Source organism: Emiliania huxleyi (genome assembly GCF_000372725.1).
Source record: "Emiliania huxleyi CCMP1516 chromosome Unknown EMIHUscaffold_176, whole genome shotgun sequence".
NCBI classification, from domain to species: domain Eukaryota; phylum Haptophyta; order Isochrysidales; family Noelaerhabdaceae; genus Emiliania; species Emiliania huxleyi.
In genome coordinates, this window is record NW_005200824.1 from 198,835 (window position 1) to 215,684 (window position 16,850).

Genomic DNA, 16,850 nt, shown 5'->3' on the forward strand with positions numbered 1-16,850 from the left:
TCCGCCTTCCCCGCCTCCTCCATCGCCTCCGCCGCCGAGCCCTCCGCCACCAAGCCGCGCCCCCGCCCTCACCCCCTCCTCCCTCGCCGCCTCCGCCGTCGCCGCCGCCTCCCTCTCCGCCGCCGCCCTCACCGCCGCCCCCTCCGTCGCCGCCGCCGCCATCACCGCCGCCGCCATTCGCCACCACCTCCCTCGCCACCACCGCCCTCCCCGCCCCCGCCAAGCCCGCCTCCGCCGTCGCCGCCGCCGCCGTCGCCTCCGCCACCATCCCCCGCACCAACTATTCTTTTTTTCTCGCGATGTCTGCCCCGCCGCGCCGCCGCTCGCGCCGCCTCGCCACCGGGGCCACCGCCTCCTCCGCCGCCGCTTCCGCGCCAGACACGCCGCCGCCCGCCCGCCTCCTCGACCTCCCCAGGGAGCTCCTCGAGCGCGCCCTCTCTCGCTGCGACAGCCCCCTCGACATCGCTCGCGTCGCGGCCGTCTCGCTGCTCTTCCACGCCTCACTCGCGGTAGAGGGCATCCGCTTGTGGGCGCAACTGCGCGGCTTCGAGCTGCCGGCGCAGCCAGAGGACGAGGGCTGCGCCGTGCGGTGGCTGTGCTTCGCTGCGCTGCTGTGCGAGTCCAACCCGCCGGCGAGGGCGGCGGGAGGCGCTCGGCACAGCCTCTTCATCGACGGCGAGGGGCGGCTCTCGTCTTGCGGAAAGCCTGAGAGCTGGATGCCGGGCATTCTTGGCCACGGCGAGGGCGTGACGCAGCTCAACACGCCGACCCGCCTCCCTTCTACATCGCTTGGCGGCCAGCGCGCCGTGAGCATGTCGGCAGCAAGCAGGCACAACCTCGCCCTCGCCGCTGACGGCTTCGTCTGGAGCTGGGGCAGTGGAGGCAACGGCAAGCTGGGCCACGGGGATGTGCAGCACCAGCAGCTACCCAAGAAGATCGAGGCCTTTGCTGGCCAGCGCGTCGTCGCTGTGTCGGCTGGGGCCCACCACAGCCTCGCCCTCACCGCCGACGGTGCCGTCTGGAGCTGGGGCAGTGGAAGCTTTGGCAAGCTGGGCCACGGCGACCAGCGGAACCAGCTGCTGCCCAAGAAGGTCGAGGCCTTTGCTGGGCAGCGCGTTCTCGCTGTGTCGGCTGGGCTGGACCACAGCCTCGCCCTCACCGCCGAAGGCGCCGTCTGGAGCTGGGGCTTTGGTTTCTATGACCAGCTGGGCCACGGCGACCAGCAGAACCAGCAGCTGCTGCCGAAGAAGATCGAGGCTTTGGCTGGGCGGCGCGTCGTCGCTGTGTCGGCTGGAGGTCAGCACAGCATCGCCGTTACCGCCGACGGCGCCGTCTGGAGCTGGGGCTGGGGAGGCGATGGCCGGCTGGGCCACGGCGACCAGCAGATCCAGTTGCTGCCCAAGAAGATCGAGGCCTTTGCTGGCCGGCGCGTCGTCGCTGTGTCGGCTAGAGGCGACCACAGCCTCGCTCTCGCCGCCGACGGCGCCGTGTGGAGCTGGGGCTATGGATACCGAGGCCGGCTGGGCCACGGCGACGAGCAGGAGCAACTGCTGCCCAAGAAGGTCGAGGCCTTTGCTGGGCAGCGCGTTCTCGCTGTGTCGGCTGGAGCCGTCCACAACCTCGCCATCACCGCCGACGGCGACACCTTTACGTGGGGCGACGGCTCTCACGGCGGCCTAGGCCACGGAGAGGAGCTGTCGAACCAGCTGCTGCCAAAGAAGGTCGAGGCGTGGGCGCTGGGACTGTGAGTTAAGGCAAGGTAACAGTGATACCGACCCCGGGACCAATGCGATACCCTCAGCTCAGCTTTTGGCGACGAGCGCACGCCCCGCTACACGAGCGGGGATGGCTGTCCCGCCATGGGCACGGCCGCTTGCGCTTCTGAAGACGTGTGCTTGTGCCTCTGGCCCCTGAAAACGAGTATCAGGGAGTACCGGCACCAACTTGATTCCGCGCGTCTCCACCTCCCACTATGTGACGCCACCCCCTTCCAATCCGTAAGTCCGTAAATCCAGGAATAAATTCTTTTTCTCGCAACACATAAATTCACATAGCGCGCAGCCAATTTCTCGGTCAGCTAGCCGTTCCAGGATGCAGGAAAAAAAATAGTTTCGCTTTCGGCGGTCTGAGGCGGCCCAGCGGACCCCAGCGGACCCGTTGGCACGGCCAGCGCGCGGGGGGCACCGGGGCGACCCCCCGCCTCACTCGTGTCCTTCCTTTGGGTGTGAAAACGCGACCTCGCCGTCAGACGTGGTGATTTCCCCACACAAATGTGCGGAGAGAGAGAGAGAGTTCTGAGATGTGCATGTGCATGTGCATGTGTGTGCTCCGAGGAGCGAGTTATTGTCGGAGACGCGGAGAGGAGCGAGAGCATACAACAAGACAGACCAACGTACTGAGGTCAGCGCACCGCTGACGCCGCGTGCACATCAGAGCCGGCCGAGCCCCTCCCTCACGAGCACGAGGCCATCGGCCGGATCGCCGCTCAAGTCGTACACCGTGGATCCGTCCGAGGGGCGCGGGCCACCGTCGAGGACAAAGTCGACCTCGGTGCACCAGCTCGCCGACTCGCTACCCTCGAGCGGGTACGAGCACGCGAGCTGGTCGCCCGCCTCGCCGGTGGGAACTGTCGAGCACAGCAGCGGCTCGTCCAGCGCCTCGAGCACGGCGAGGCAGACCGGATCGTCGGGCATGCGGACGCCAACCGTGTCTCGCTTCCACTGCCGCGCGCCGTCCTTGTAGATGCCCCGCGGCAGCGAGGCGGACGCCGGCATGATGAACGTGAACGGGCCGGGCAGCGCGCTCTTGAGCAGTTTGAAGCCCTCGCGCGTGACTCCCTTCGTGTACTCCTCGACGTCGGCGAGCGAGCGGCAGAGCAGCGAGAGCGGCTTCTTCTCGCCGCGCGCGCCCTTGAGCGCGAGGATCCGTTTCGTGCCGTCCTTGGAGGAGAGCGGCGCGACGAAGCTATACGAGACGTCGGTGGGCAGCACGCCGCACCCTCCTCTCTCCAGTGCCTCAATCGCACCAGACGCGCGCCACATGTCAGACCCGTCGGCCTGCACCTCCAAAAATTGCGTCGGCTGGCGCGATGCGCGGCGGCTCCGCATGTTCATCGTGGCCGTCTCGGCGCGGCGGGAGCATCCCACCGCCACACGAGACCGGACGGGCAGCAGTCGCACGTAGGACGCTGATGCGAGAACGATGGTGAGCAGAGACATAGCAATAGCAGCGGCCTGAGACCGCGTGAGCAGAGTGCTTTTGTGTGAGTGATATTGCGTCAGGGGTGTGCCTTGTCGTGCTGCGCGGGCCCGGCGAGCGACTACCAGCCACTCGGGGAAAGGGTGTTTGTGCCCCGTTTGTGCCGCGTCCCGTGCCCCGGAGTTCATTTTATATTAAGGTGGCAGTCCGGGTTTTGCGAGACGGGTGTCGTCCCGCAAGATGGCATCACGCTCGCACCTGCCGACCGCCGCCACGGCGGCGAGACGCCTTCTCCGCCACCGCGGCGCCGGCCACAGGCCAGCGCTAGGCAGCTGCCGGCCACACTGGGCCGGATTTGCCGGTAACCGTCGCCGCACACTCCTACGTCCACGCCGCTGTGACGTCTGGCGACGAGGCGCCGGCCGCCAAGCTTCATCGCCAACGTGGTCGCTCGCTGGTCCTCTCGGCTCGGCCACGCGTCGGCCCAGCTCGCACGAGCTCCAGACAGCCACCGGCCGCCACGCGTAAAGCGTACGGGTCGCCGGCTCCCTGTTGTGCTCTCACGCTGGCCGGCGTAAAACTGTGCTGGCAGTTGTCAAGCCGTACCCGTCGCGTTTCGAAAGGGAGCCCTCAATCGACGCGTCTACACGCACCGTGCCACCGCTCCCCACAACTGCTACCGTGGACATCAAGCTCCTCGACTCGATCTGCGGCTACGACGGCGCTCTAGCTGCTGGCTCTCGCGGGTGTCTGGCGACCCGCTCAGGCTTGCGAAACGGCCGGCCGCGGCGACGTGTTTCGAGCTCGCTGGCCTTCTCCGCGCGGCTGGGTCCGCCCCTAGTCGGGGCAGACCCGCCCAGTCACTGGGCAGCGCGTGCGCCGTCATCCTGGACGACGGTGTGCCGATGCATCCGGGAGGCTCCGCGGGGCTGCTATCAAGGACCGGCACGCCCCCCCCCTTTGGGAGGTTCCCCGGGTGGAGGTTCGTGTCATGAGAGAAGATACACCACTCCGTGTATCTAGACGCACGGAAGATACACCGAAGATACACCGCAGATTTACTTATGCGGGTTCCGCGCCGAAGCGGTGTATCTTCATACGAAGATACACGGGTTCCAGGTCGAAGCGGTGTATCTTCACGGAGCGCGTTCATAGTGAAGATACACGGAAGCGGGAGCGGCAGTTGCTCATGGAGCTGGACGGGCTCGGCCCGCCCTTTGAGGGCTCCAATGGCGTCTGGTTCCGCGCCGGCGTCTGGAAGGGCAAGCCCGTGGCCCTCCGCATGTCGTCCGCATCCAGCACCGGCTTCGAGAACGTTATCGTGCAAGGCGGCAGCAAGAAGCGCAACAACCCCTTTTGCGCCAAGTTCAAGCCGGTCGGCGAGAAGTTTCAGCGCCACCTGCCCGGCTCGAACAGCGCGACAGCCGAGGAGGCGGCCGCCAAGCTGGCCTACTACCACGAGTACGGGTCGGAGCTGCCGCCGCCTGCAGCTCGCAAGCCTCGCCGCCGCCCAGAGGTGCGCTCCTGAGCCCGCACCCATCCTGGCTGCGCTCAGTCCTCCTTCCCTGGGCTGTAGGATATGGCGGTAGAGCGGGCGGCCAAGGAGGCGCGCAAGCAGGCCAGGCGGCCGCAGAGGCCGCCGCTCACGCCCGCGCTGGCGCAGCCTCCACAGTCTCCTCTCACGGGTCCCGGTGTGCCGTGTGTGCCGGTAGTCCCTCTCCCCATGGGCTACCACCCCTTGCCCTCGGAGCCAGTCATCCCTGTGGGCCCTGTGGGTGAGCCCCAGCCAGGCCAGTGCCAGCACTCGTGGGACCCGGCCACCTGCGTCCTCTGCAACTGGTCCTGGGGCGCCCGGCGCTGAGATACACTCAAGATACACTCGAAGATACACTTCGAAGATACACCGGTGGGATGTTATAAAGGTGTATCTTTGAAATGTATAGTCAAGTGTATCTTTGGCTATCACTCGAACTTTGGACAAGGGAATGGCCCAAAGAGGGGGGCGTGCCGGTCCTTGGCTGCTATAGCAGCCTCGGGAGGGTCGAAAATCGAAGCCGGAGCGGCGGACCACGGAAGCTCCACGGACGGTGAGGCGGGCTGTGGTTGGCCCCCCCTGACCGGGTGAGGGAGTGGTGCCCCACCCCCTTATAAGGTGGCAGTCCGGGTTCTGTGAAGAGGGTCGCTCGTCGAATGCGAGCCAGTTCGCTCGCGACGCCGACGCCGACGCCGCCGCCGGAACGACCGCGGCGGCCGGTCGAGCGGCCGCCCCGGCCAGCGGCCGTATCGAGCCTGCCCGTCGCGAAGGTGCGGACCTCACGCGCCCCACCGGCCGCCCGCGCCGCCGCGCCCACGTCGCTCTCTCGAAGCCCAGCGCCACGCCGCTACGACTCCCATCGCGACGACTCCCGTGCTCGCTCGTGGCGCAGGCGATCGACTCCTGACACCCATCGAGCGGATGGGCGCGTTCCCGCCGCGACCCGGTACTCTCGAACGACTTTTGAGGGCAAAAGGTGCCGCCCGAGCCCATTCCCGCCGCCCGCCGCCCGAGATCAGCTGCCACCGGCCAGCGCGCGCGCGGAGACCTGCCGCGAGCGCCTCCGTGGCCCTAGCTGGGGTGATTAGCAAGCGCCTCGGCACTTTAGATTCGCCCCTCGGGCTTTTCCGCGCGCGTGATCAGTCTCGCGTTCTCTCCTTTTTCAGGCGCCTGTTTTCGGCCTCTGAAGAGCAACCGTCGAGGCGTCGATGCTCGCCTCCACGCCCGCGCCAGACCTCCGCGATTGGGGCGCCTTGTCGACGGGATCAATTGTGATTCCGGGCGTATTTTTCTGACACTTTACTCGCACGTCGGCGACTCTTAGTCGCTTCTCCGTGCTAGGAGGCCTCTGTTTTGTGTCCGTGAGGACTAGATCGAAACTAACATTTCGGCACATGCGAGTAAAGTATCAGAAAAATGCGCGTTCGTTCACAATTCATGTGTATATGAACGGTGCCGACGGGTTTGGCGAGCATCGAAGCCGTCCAGGCGCAGCAACGCGACGGTTTCGGAGGCCGACGGCTCCGAAAGAGCCTCCCGAGCGAGGCCGGCGCGGTCACGGTACCGTGGAGGCCACAGACGTCGCCGGAGCGGCACTCCCGGGGCGCCACTCCCTCACCCGGTCAGGGGGGGCCAACCACAGCCCGCCTCACCGTCCGTGGAGCTTCCGTGGTCCGCCGCTTCGGCTTCGATTTTCGACCCTCCCGAGGCTGCTAGAGCAGCCCCGCGGAGCCTCCCGGATGCACCAGCACACCGTCGTCCAGAACGCCGGCGCACGCGCTGCCCAGTGACTGGGCGGGTCTGTCCCGACTAGGGGCGGGCCCAGCCGCGCGGAGAAGATCATCCCACTCGCGGTTCGTCGCACCGTCCGCTCCAGTTTTCGTCTCGAGCGGGTCGTGAGACGGCCGCGAGAGCGAGCACCGCGGTCACGGTACCTTGGAGGCCACAGACGTCGCCGGAGCGGCACTCCCGGCGCGCCACTCCCTCACCCGGTCAGGGGGGGCCAACCACAGCCCGCCTCACCGTCCGTGGAGCTTCCGTGGTCCGCTGCTCCGGCTTCGATTTTCGACCCTCCCGAGGCTGCTATAGCAGCCCCGCGGAGCCTCCCGGATGCATCGGCACACCGTCGTCCAGGATGACGGCGCACGCGCTGCCCAGTGACTGGGCGGGTCTGTCCCGACTAGGGGCGGGCCCAGCCGCGCGGAGAAGGCCAGCGAGCTCGAAACACGTCGCCGCGGCCGGCCGTTTCGCAAGCCTGAGCGGGTCGCCAGACACCCGCGAGAGCCAGCAGCTAGAGCGCCGTCGTAGCCGCAGATCGAGTCGAGGAGCTTGATGTCCACGGTAGCAGTTGTGGAGAGCGGTGGCACGGTGCGTGTAGACGCGTCAATTGAGGGCTCCCTTTCGAAACGCGACGGGTACGGCTTGACAACTGCCAGCACAGTTTTACGCCGGCCAGCGTGAGAGCACAACAGGGAGCCGGCGACCCGTACGCTTTGCGCGTGGCGACTGGTGGCTGTCTGGAGCTCGTGTGAGCTGGGCCGACGCGTGGCCGAGCCGAGAGGACCAGCGAGCGACCACGTTGGCGATGAAGCTTGGCGGCCGGCGCCTCGTCGCCAGACGTCACAGCGGCGTGGACGTAGGAGTGTGCGGCGACGGTTACCGGCAAATCCGGCCCAGTGTGGCCGGCAGCTGCCTAGCGCTGGCCTGTGGCCGGCGCCGCGGTGGCGGAGAAGGCGTCTCGCCGCCGTGGCGGCGGTCGGCAGGTGCGAGCGTGATGCCATCTTGCCGGACGACACCCGTCTCGCAAAACCCGGACTGCCACCTTAAGTGTAGAGCTCTACACCCCAGCGGCTGGCTCACGGCAGCGTCTCGCCGGTTGCCGGATAGGTAGGAGAGTACAGAACGTCTGGAGTGTAACTGTGTACGTGAGATCGGTTTTGATAACAAGCACGGTCGATCCGTCAAAGCGATACACTCGCTCGTTCCTATCTCGCTGGAGGGCTGGCACGGACGGAGCTCTGTGCCGACAAACAGGAAGAGCCGAGCGGCAAGAAGGGCTCGATGGGGAGCGAGAACCGTCAAACGTGCTCACGGAGGTTTCGGAAGTCCACCCTGATGCGGTCGGTTCCCCCCAGGTTTGAACGCGCAGCTCGCAAGACTCGTCGAGCACTCGCAGCCTCTCTGCGCCTCTCATATGCTGCCGCTTTGCGGGATGTTCAGTCTTTCCGGAAGATATCGTCGGAGTTTTGGAAGCTGCGCGGTCAAACCTGGGGGGAAACAAGTAACAAGAGCGTCACGACGGACTTCAGGTTACACCTCAAGCTCTTCTGACGCTTCTCGCTCCCCATCGAGCCCTTCTTGCCGCTCGGCTCTTCCTGTTTGTCGGCACAGTGTCCGTGCCAGCCCTCCAGCGAGATAGGAACGAGTGTATCGCTTTGACGGATCGACCGTGCTTGTTATCAAAACCGATCTCACGTACACAGTTACACTCCAGACGTTCTGTACTCTCCTACCTATCCGGCAACCGGCGCGTCGCGTATCGATCGAGCTCGCGATCCGGGCCGTGGAGCCCACGAGGAAGACTTCGTCTGCTGGGACGGAGTCCCGACGCTCGCTGCGTCCGCCGGAACTGGGGGCTACACTGGCGAGGTACTCCCACGCCTCTCGGGGTTTTTGTCTGGCCGAGTCAACCCGAGATGCTGGGGCGAGCCTCGGCGAGACTGCGTCAGCTGTTCCCACAGCAGGCTGGAAGTACCTCGCCAGGGAGTACAGTGGGTTGCGGGCATTAAGAAAGCGTCGCATTAAGAAACCACGCCGAGCGATTTCTGCAAAAATCTAAGAAACCACGGCGCGCCGCAGGCGCGGCTCCGAGAAAAGGCCAGACACGAGTGTGAACGGGAGCTCCCAGCTCGTCAAATGAAAATTTCTCTTCGCCTGCGCGGCGCGCGCACTTGGCATTTTGCGAGAGAGAGATTTTTAAAGACCAACAAGAAATCACGACTCTCACAGTGATTTGGGCTCGGCAGCTTGATGCTTGTTAGCCCTCAGCCGAAGCTGGGGCCGGTCCCGTAGCCGAGAGAGCCCGCGCCGATGAGTTCGACGCGGTCAGGGGGGCCTGCGAAGAGGCCAGCGAGATGGCGATCGCTGTACTTCATGGTGCCCTCGGTGGGGCGGCTGACAAGCCAGAGGTCGATACTCTGGACGACCCATACATAGGATGCCACGAATGCCTGAAGGAGTCCATTTTGCAAGTCTGCGGTGTTCTGAGTGAGCGGTGTGGATGGAGGCGTGTGCGTCTTGAGTCGGTGGCAGACTGGCTGGCGGCATCGGATCCGGGACCGCAGCTCACCTCTTCCGACTACCGGTATCCGGGGCCGGCTCTGACCTTTGACCTACCTTGATTGAGTGCCCCGGCCGAAGTTAAGAAACCACGGCGTGGGGTGGGTGAGGGGTGTGGAAAGGCTTAGAAATGGCGGCGTGCCGCAGATCCTGTTTTCTTAATGCCCGCAACCCACTGTACACACCTTTCTGTCCGCGTCCTTTCTCGGGGGAGCGACGAGCCAACCTGCTAGTACACACACATATATGTGTATGCCGCGCCGCCTCGCCGCCCCCGCCACCACCGCCGCGCCCTCGCCAATCACGCCGCCGCCCGCCCGCCTCCTCGACCTTCCCACGGAGCTCCTCGAGCGCGCCCTCTCTCGCTTCGATAGCCCCGTCGACATCGCTCGCGTCGCGGCCGTCTCGCTGCTCTTCCACGCCTCGCTCTCAGTGGAGGCTATCCGCTTGTGGGCGAAAGAGCGCGGCTACGTGCTGCCGGCGCAGCCAGAGGGCGAGGGCTGCGCCGTGCGATGGCTGTGCTTCGCTGCGCTGCTGTGCGAGTCCAACCCACCGGCGCGGGCGGCGGCAGGCGAGCGTCACAGCCTTTTCATCGACGGCGAGGGGCGGCTCTCTTCGTGCGGCAGTGCGGCATGCTGTCCCGGGCTACTCGGTCACGGCGTGGGCGTGCTGCTGCTCAACACACCGACCCGCCTCCCATCGGCGCTGGGCGGCGAGCGTGCCGTGAGCGTGTCGGCTGGAGCTTTGCACAGCCTGGCCCTCACCGTCGGCGGCGCCGTCTGGAGCTGGGGCTTTGGATGGAGTGGCCGGTTGGGCCACGGCGACCAGCAGCGCCAGTGGCAGCCGAAGAAGATCGAGGCCTTTGCGGGGCAGCGCGTCGTTGCTGTGTCGGCTGGAGAGAGCCACAGCCTAGTCCTCACCGCCGACGGCGTGCTCTGGAGCTGGGCCAATGGCTACCCTGGCCAGCTAGGCCACGGTGACGCACAGGACCAGTGGCGGCCAAAGAAGGTCGAGGCGTTGGCTGACCAGCGCGTCGTCGCTGTCTCGGCTGGAGGCATGCACAACCTCGCCCTCACCACCGACGGAGCTGTGTGGAGCTGGGGCGAAGGAAACTTTGGCCAGCTGGGCCACGGCGACCCGCAGGAGCAGCTGCTGCCCAAGCAGGTCGAGGCCTTGGCTGGGCAGCGCGTCATCGCTGTCTCGGCTGGATATCGCCACAGCCTCGCCATCACCGCCGACAACGCTGTCTGGAGCTGGGGCGCAGGATTCTTTGGCCGGTTGGGCCATGGCAACCAGCAGCAGCGCCAGCTGATGCCCAAGAAGGTTGAGGCCTTGGCGGGGCGGCGCGTCGTCGCTGTCTCGGCAGCGTACAGCCACAGCCTCGCCCTCAGCGCCGACGGAGCCGTCTGGAGCTGGGGCTGGGGAGGGCAAGGCCGGTTGGGCCACGGCGACCAGCAGGAGCAGCTGCTGCCCAAGCAGGTCGAGGCCTTGGCTGGGCAGCGCGCCGTCGCTGTGTCCGCGGGACGCGATCACAGCATCGCCCTCACCGCCGGTGCCGTCTTTACTTGGGGCAAAGGCGAGCGCGGCTGCCTTGGCCACGGAGAGGACCTGTCGAACCAGGTGCTGCCCAAGAAGATCGAGGCGTGGGCGCCGGGGCGGTGAGCAGGAGGGTGTGGGTGCGGGGGGCGCATGGCCCGCCTGAGGCTGAGCCAAGTGCTGTTTCGATCGTGGTGGATGGGCCCACTGGCGTGAGGGAGCTTTCGGGAGCTTTCGCGCGAGCGTCGTCGCAGCTGGCCTGGAAAAGAATTCTTTTTCGAAGAAGTTGTCAGCACACCTGTGCGAGAACGCCGCGGAGGAGGGCAAGTACATCTGCAGCGAGTGTAAGGAGAGCGAGCTCCTCCCGTGCCGCGACTCAGCGGTGTGCAAGGGTTGGGACTTTTTGCGGGTATGGTAATCTATAAAGACCATACCCCCCGCCTGCTGGAAATATAGAAATTCACGGGGCAAGCCCATCTCACAGAGACACAGAGAATGGCACAGAAAAGATCCGCAAAAACAAAAGATGTCGCCGTTGCGTGACGTCGGGGATTGCGATCACATCAGCCCAGGACACAGAGCGAGAGGCTCGTTAGGCGCATGTGCAGGTGTCCCTCTGCCGAGGAGCTTGTGGCGGTGACGGTGAGCCTGGGACTTGCGGCGGAGACGGGAACCCTCTGGCTGCCAGCGACGTCGTTGCGCATGAGTGCGCCCGCTTGCACGTCATCCACCAGCACCACCATCGAATCGTCCTGATCTCTGCCCTCCGCCTCATCCGCCGCCCAGGTCATGGCGACGGCAGAGATGATGACGTCGCTCTCGTGCACCCACGTCGTAGAACGGCAGTCCCCGAGCCGTAGTACGCTTGTGGCCGATGGACAGCCGGACACTAGCGCGAAGTCGTCGCCACTAAGTGACTTGCTTTCGCACGGCGGGGGTGGCGACGGAGGCGATGGCGGCGACGGAGGCGGGTGAGACGGAGGCGACGAAGATGGCGGCGGTGAGAGCGGCGGCGGAGGCGAAGGTGAGGCGGGGCATTCGATGTGTGAGAAGGCGCCGAATCCGCAGAAGCGGCAGAGCGCGTGGCCTCCCGCAGCGCAGCCGAAGCCGCCGAACTCGCACGCCGGATCGAAGTAGCACGTCAGCGCGGCGTTGCCAGTGCATCGCCCCGGCTTGCAGAACGCAGGGTCGAAGAAGGGCGGCTCGGGTGACAGCGGCGGTCCGGCAGGGCAGGCGACGGACGAAAAGCCACCAAACCCGCAGAACCGGCAGAGAGGGAAACCTCCCGCGTTGCAGCCGAGCCCGCCAAGCGCACAGGACGGGTCGTAGAAGCAGAGCTCTGCTGGATTGCCCGTGCAAACCCCAGGAGAGCACTTCGCAGGGTCTAGTGTGGCTGGCAAGGGCACGGGCGGCGGGGGCGGCATCGGAGCCGGAGGTGTTGGCGGGGGTGGCAACGGTGGCGGGATGGTAGGGGGCGGGGGGTCGCAGCTCCTGATCTTCGGGCTAAATTCGCAGGCCGTCCCACCCTCGCTGGGGCTGCGACAGAGCCTCCAAAATTCGCCGCTATCGCCGTCGGCTGCCTTGTAGTCGTAGAGCGAGTCACAGTCGGTGGCAGGGAAGGGGAACTTATCGCACGCCTTCCCTTCGGGTGTGAGCGTGCGCCCAATGAGGCGCCTCTCGAGGCGCTCGCACAGCCGAGGTGATTCCACAATGGTGGCCTCCTCGTAAAGTTGGCACAAGCCGCCATCGCCGGTGAGGGTAAACTCGATGCAGCTGCACCTGCTCTCCTTGCTGCACAGGTAGACGCAATCGCTCTCAACTGCCCCCCGACCCTCGCTCTCGTACCACGCGTTCGGTAATGTCCGCGCGTCCCACATGACCAAACCGGGGCAAGCCATGGCTGTCATGCGGCTGATCAAATGTCTTACACTGTGGCACGGGTTGCGTACTCGGGAGTACTCTTCGTAAGTCACATACGATACTGAAAGAAGGCTATTACGGAGTTGTTGTGGCAGGCAACTCATCTTCCAAGGTTGTCCGCACACGCCCGCTCGGGTGCGGGAATTCTTTTTGCTTGGACGCACTCACTCACTCTGGTGTACCTTCTGTTCACTGCTGTGCTTGGTTGGCTAGGATTGCAAGCAGCCTCGCTCGCCACTGGCAGTGCCGCACTGGCGTGTCGTCCTCATCGGATTCGTTCTCTCCGCTCGGCGGGGCACACCCGTGGACCAAAAGAAGAAAGCGCAGAAAACTGGACTGATCTTACGGGCACAGACACGTCCCTGTGCTAGTCTGTGCTAGTCTGCGCCAGTCCGCCGGCACCCATCGCCCTGGTTTGTGATTGTGTGAGAAGAAAGAAAACAAAGCAAAAAAGGTTGGCGCGAAACGGAGGAGCTGGCGCGAAGGAGCGTGTCATGTCTCTCACCTCGCACTTCCAGTCCCGCAAGCGCACTGAGCGGGAGCCGCCGCAGCTCTCCAAGTACGAGGCCAAGCGCGCGCGCAACATCGCCGAGAACCAGGCCGCCCTCCAGGCGCTTGGCCTCGCCGAGCCCGTCCTGATGCCCGCCAAGCCCTCAAAGTCGACCAAGGCCAAGGCCAGCCGGCCTGCGCCTCCAAAGCGCAACAAGCTGGACCCGCTCTCGGTCTGGGCTCGCGGCGGCTCCGGCACCACCGCCGCCGCCAAGCCGTGCGCCGAGCCTGGCTGCCGGCGGATAGACGATCATTTCATGGTCGAGTGCGACGTCGGTGCGCGACTCCCCATCGCCCCTCACCTCCCCGCCCCCGACTCGCCAGTCCTCCCCATCCCCCCACTCTGCCTCGCCCGCCGCCTGTCCCCGCCGAGACCTCCACCCTGCTCCACGCCCTCTCCGCTGACAGCCTCGCCCCGCCCGCCCGTGCAGCCTGCGAGGTGTGCCGCGGTCTGGACGACGAGGTCAACAACGAGATCCTGCTCTGCGAGGGGGAGGGCTGCGGCGTGGGCTACCACATGCGCTGCCTCGACCCGCCCCTCTCCCGCGTCCCCCGCAAGCAGTGGCTATGCCCCGGCTGCGCGCCCGCGCCCGCGCTGTCCGCCTCCTCGCGGCTTTGCTCCCCACAGAGCGGCGGCGGCGGCAGGGCCTCGACCTCGCGCGGGCCAATGTCGCCCGTGCGGACGATCGGCTCCCCCCTCCGCACCACCCGCTCCCCCGCCCGCCTCGCCGCCCGATCGCCGGGTCGCTCGCCCCGCAGCGGCGGCGGCGGCGGCGGCGGCGGAGGCGGCGGAGGCGGAGGCGGCGGCGGAGGAGGGAGCCCCGAGGGAAGCGGCCACGCGCGGCGGCGGTTCCTGCTGCGGCGCTCCGAGTGCGAGGGCACCCTCCGCAGCCTCCAGGGCGAGCTCACCCTCTCCGCCATCCCCGAGCGGCTCCTCTGCCGCTCGGCGCAGCTCGAGGCGCGAGATTAGCCGAGATGCGTCCGAGATGCATCAGAGATGGAGAGGCGGCCGAGAGGCAGCCGAGAAGCAGCCGAGAGGCGGATGAGATCGAGCCGAGAGGCGGACGAGAAGGTGCCTCCCCCTGCGGTCTAGCCAGAGGCGCGAGCGCGCCGTCGCCCTCAACGCTCGCTGCCATAACCCACCGCCAACCTTGCGCCCCTCACACGCCCTCGCCGCCGCCACCGCTGCCACAGCTGCCACCGCCGCCGCCTCCCCAACCCCACCCCCGGCCCCGACCTCAGGCGCTGCTCCAGTTTGGCGGCGAGCGACTCAAGGCGGGCAGCGGCGGCGGCATGTACGTCGCCGGCTCGCCTGGCCTCGGCAAGTCGATGACGGTTCGCGAGGCGTTCCGCCTCCTGTCTGCGGGCGAGGCGTGTGCCGGCAAGGCGGCCGACGCACCGCCGCCGTGCAAGTCGTGCTTCGTCAACGGCTTCCAGCTGCAGACGCCGGCCGCCGTCTACGCCGCCCTCCTCGCCGAGCTCGGCGTCGACGACGCCGCCGTCGAGGCCGCGACCGGGCCTCGGCAGGCGCTCGAGCGCTTCTTCGTGACGGCGGCGGCGGAGGAGGCGGAGGGGCGGCCGGCGGGCGCGCGCCGCCGCACGCGCGTCTCAGGCGCGTCGGAGGCGGGCGGCAGCGCCGAGGCCGACGCCGGCGCGCTCGTCGTGGCTGATCCGGTCGGCGGGGCCGGCGGGGCCGGTGGGAGCATGTGCCTCGTTGTGATTGACGAGCTCGACCAGCTGCTCAGCAAGGAGAATGAGGCGCTCCACTCGCTCTTCGGATGGGCGGCGGCGCCCTCCTCCCGCCTCGTGCTCGTCGGCATCGCAAACTCGCTCGACTTGGCGCGCGGACGCTTCCCCACCCGACACACCCCATCCCACCCCATCCCCCTCTCACCGCCGCCGCCGCCGCCGCCGCGCTCTCCACCCTACTCGCCCGTCCCCAAGCCACCACCTTCACACACCCCCTCCCCGACCTCAGATGGAGCGCTGCCTGCCGCGGCTGCGCTCGCGCGGCGCCGCGCCCAGGCCGCTCACCTTCCCGCCCTACTCCGCCGACGAGCTCGCCGCCATCCTCACGCAGAGAGTCGACCAGGCCCGGGTGGCGGCTGGAGAGCTGGCGGCCGGCGCGCAGCCGCCAGAGCAGCCTGCTGCGGCGACCCCTGCGGCGAGGCGGGCGGCCCGCGCCACGACGCCGCCGCCCGGCTCCCCCGCCGCTCCCGCCTCGCCCGCCGCCGCGCCCGCGCCCGCGGCCACGCGGGCGTTGGATTTGCCGCGCACGGCGGTGGTGGAGCCGTCGGCGATCGTCTTTTGCGCGCGCAAGGTGGCGGCCGCGTCGGGGGACGCGCGGCGCGCGCTGCAGGTGTGCGCCGCCGCGGCGGAGGCGGCGGCGGAGGAGCTTCGCGTCTCGCCCGCCTCCCCCGTTCGAGGGGGCGGGGGCGCCGCCGCCTCGCGGCCAGCCTGGCGCGCCAGACGGCGTGAGGCTTCCCTGGGGTGAGGGGCTGACTGGCCTCACGCGTTGCCGCTTCGCTCTCCGTAGGCTCGACAAGCCGGCGCTCCGCTTCCAGCACATGTCGGCCGCCCTCGCCGCCACCTTCAAGTCTCGCGCCGTCGCGCTGCTCGAATCGCTGCCGCAGCACCAGCAGCTCCTGCTGTGCGCCATGGTGCTGCGCGGCCGGAAGAGCAGCGGCGGCGGCGGCTGCACTTTGGCTGACTTGCACGCGTCGTACAAGCGGCTCTGCTCGTCGCAGAAATTGCCCGCCCTCCCCGTCGGCGAGATCCTCCCGCTCTGCAACAACATTGCCGCGTGCGGTATCTTTGGCGTCGGCGCCATCGGCGCGTCCTCGCTGCTGCGCTCGAGCGCGCGCCGGGCCGCCGACCTCTCGACGCCGGTCTGGCTCTGCATCGCCGAGAACGAGCTGCGCCAGGCCACGCGCGAGCTCCGCTTCTTCCGCAACATTCTCGGCGACCAGCAGGGCGGCAGCAGCGCGTAAAGGGCCGGGACGCGGACGGGCTCGAGGCGCGGAGTCGTCACTTGCTCCCGATTGCGTATCCCGCCCCTCGCCCTATAAAGTGCGTGCGCCTGTCGGAGCTGGAAGTTGGCGCTCAAGATTTTGCAAGCGAGTAAGAAACAAAACAACAGGAAATGGACTCGTCGTCTGACGTCTCCCACGCACGGCTTCACACGGCTAGAGCTAGACCGTTCACCGAGTTAAAGTAGCAGTTACCCCCCCAGACCGCCCTTTCCCGCTACAACTCGACGCGCCCCGCTCGGGGCCGCTACATTTGCTTCTTGAGGAAGCTCTCCGTGGCGGTGTGCAGCACAGCCTCGATGATGCCGATCACCTATGGCGCCGTCGAGGGACGCGTCGCCGACGCGTCTCGGGTGTGCGGTGCCTCGACGGGGGAGCGGTCGCCGTGAAGACGCCGCCGATGATGGCGCACGTCGAAGTGACGAACCTGCTCGCAGCAGAGCGAGCCGTCTGCACACGCCCTCTCACAGGCCCGGTGGAGGGCGGCCGGCCTGCCGGCCCCGGGGGGGGGTGGGGGGTGGCACGGCCGGAGCACCCATCCCGACCGATGAGCTGGACGCCGCGACTACCCTCTAGTACGCCGACGTCCACACGCCCCGCATGTCCTTCGTCGACGACCAGCGATCGATCGGCGCCTCTGATAGCCCAATGACCCTCTCCTCCACTAAGGCCGTTCTCTTGGTGGACTCTTCCCTGACCGCCCGCTTTCTCGCGTCCGCCTACAAGATCTCTTCTGCTGGCCGGAA

At 67.3% G+C, this 16,850-nt stretch overlaps 3 protein-coding genes across 3 annotated transcripts in view; 1 reads left to right on the forward strand and 2 right to left on the reverse strand.

Annotated features, from left to right (window-relative positions):
- The window catches only part of EMIHUDRAFT_442227 (hypothetical protein), a 3,947-nt gene extending 778 nt beyond the window's left edge, over positions 1–3,169 (reverse strand). The window contains exon 1 of the mRNA XM_005783858.1: positions 2,251–3,169. Coding sequence (XP_005783915.1) covers positions 2,430–3,113 — 684 coding nt within the window. The 5' untranslated portion in view covers positions 3,114–3,169 and the 3' untranslated portion in view covers positions 2,251–2,429. The remainder of the gene's footprint in view (positions 1–2,250) is intronic.
- Positions 3,170–13,020: 9,851 nt separating this feature from the next.
- On the forward strand, positions 13,021–16,065 carry EMIHUDRAFT_112821 (hypothetical protein; the record flags this gene model as incomplete). The annotated part of the gene is made up of 5 exons (XM_005783859.1): positions 13,021–13,351; positions 13,507–13,751; positions 14,318–15,010; positions 15,054–15,436; positions 15,612–16,065. 5 exons carry the CDS (start codon positions 13,021–13,023, stop codon positions 16,063–16,065), a joined length of 2,106 nt encoding a protein of 701 aa, XP_005783916.1.
- A 116-nt stretch (positions 16,066–16,181) lies between these two features.
- Positions 16,182–16,850, reverse strand: part of EMIHUDRAFT_456311 (hypothetical protein) — a gene marked incomplete at its 5' end in the record, with an annotated part of 4,263 nt that continues 3,594 nt past the window's right edge. Inside the window, 3 exons of the mRNA XM_005783860.1 lie at positions 16,182–16,417; positions 16,532–16,565; positions 16,690–16,823. Of these exons, the coding sequence (XP_005783917.1) occupies positions 16,352–16,417; positions 16,532–16,565; positions 16,690–16,823 (234 nt within the window). The 3' untranslated portion in view covers positions 16,182–16,351. The remainder of the gene's footprint in view (positions 16,418–16,531; positions 16,566–16,689; positions 16,824–16,850) is intronic.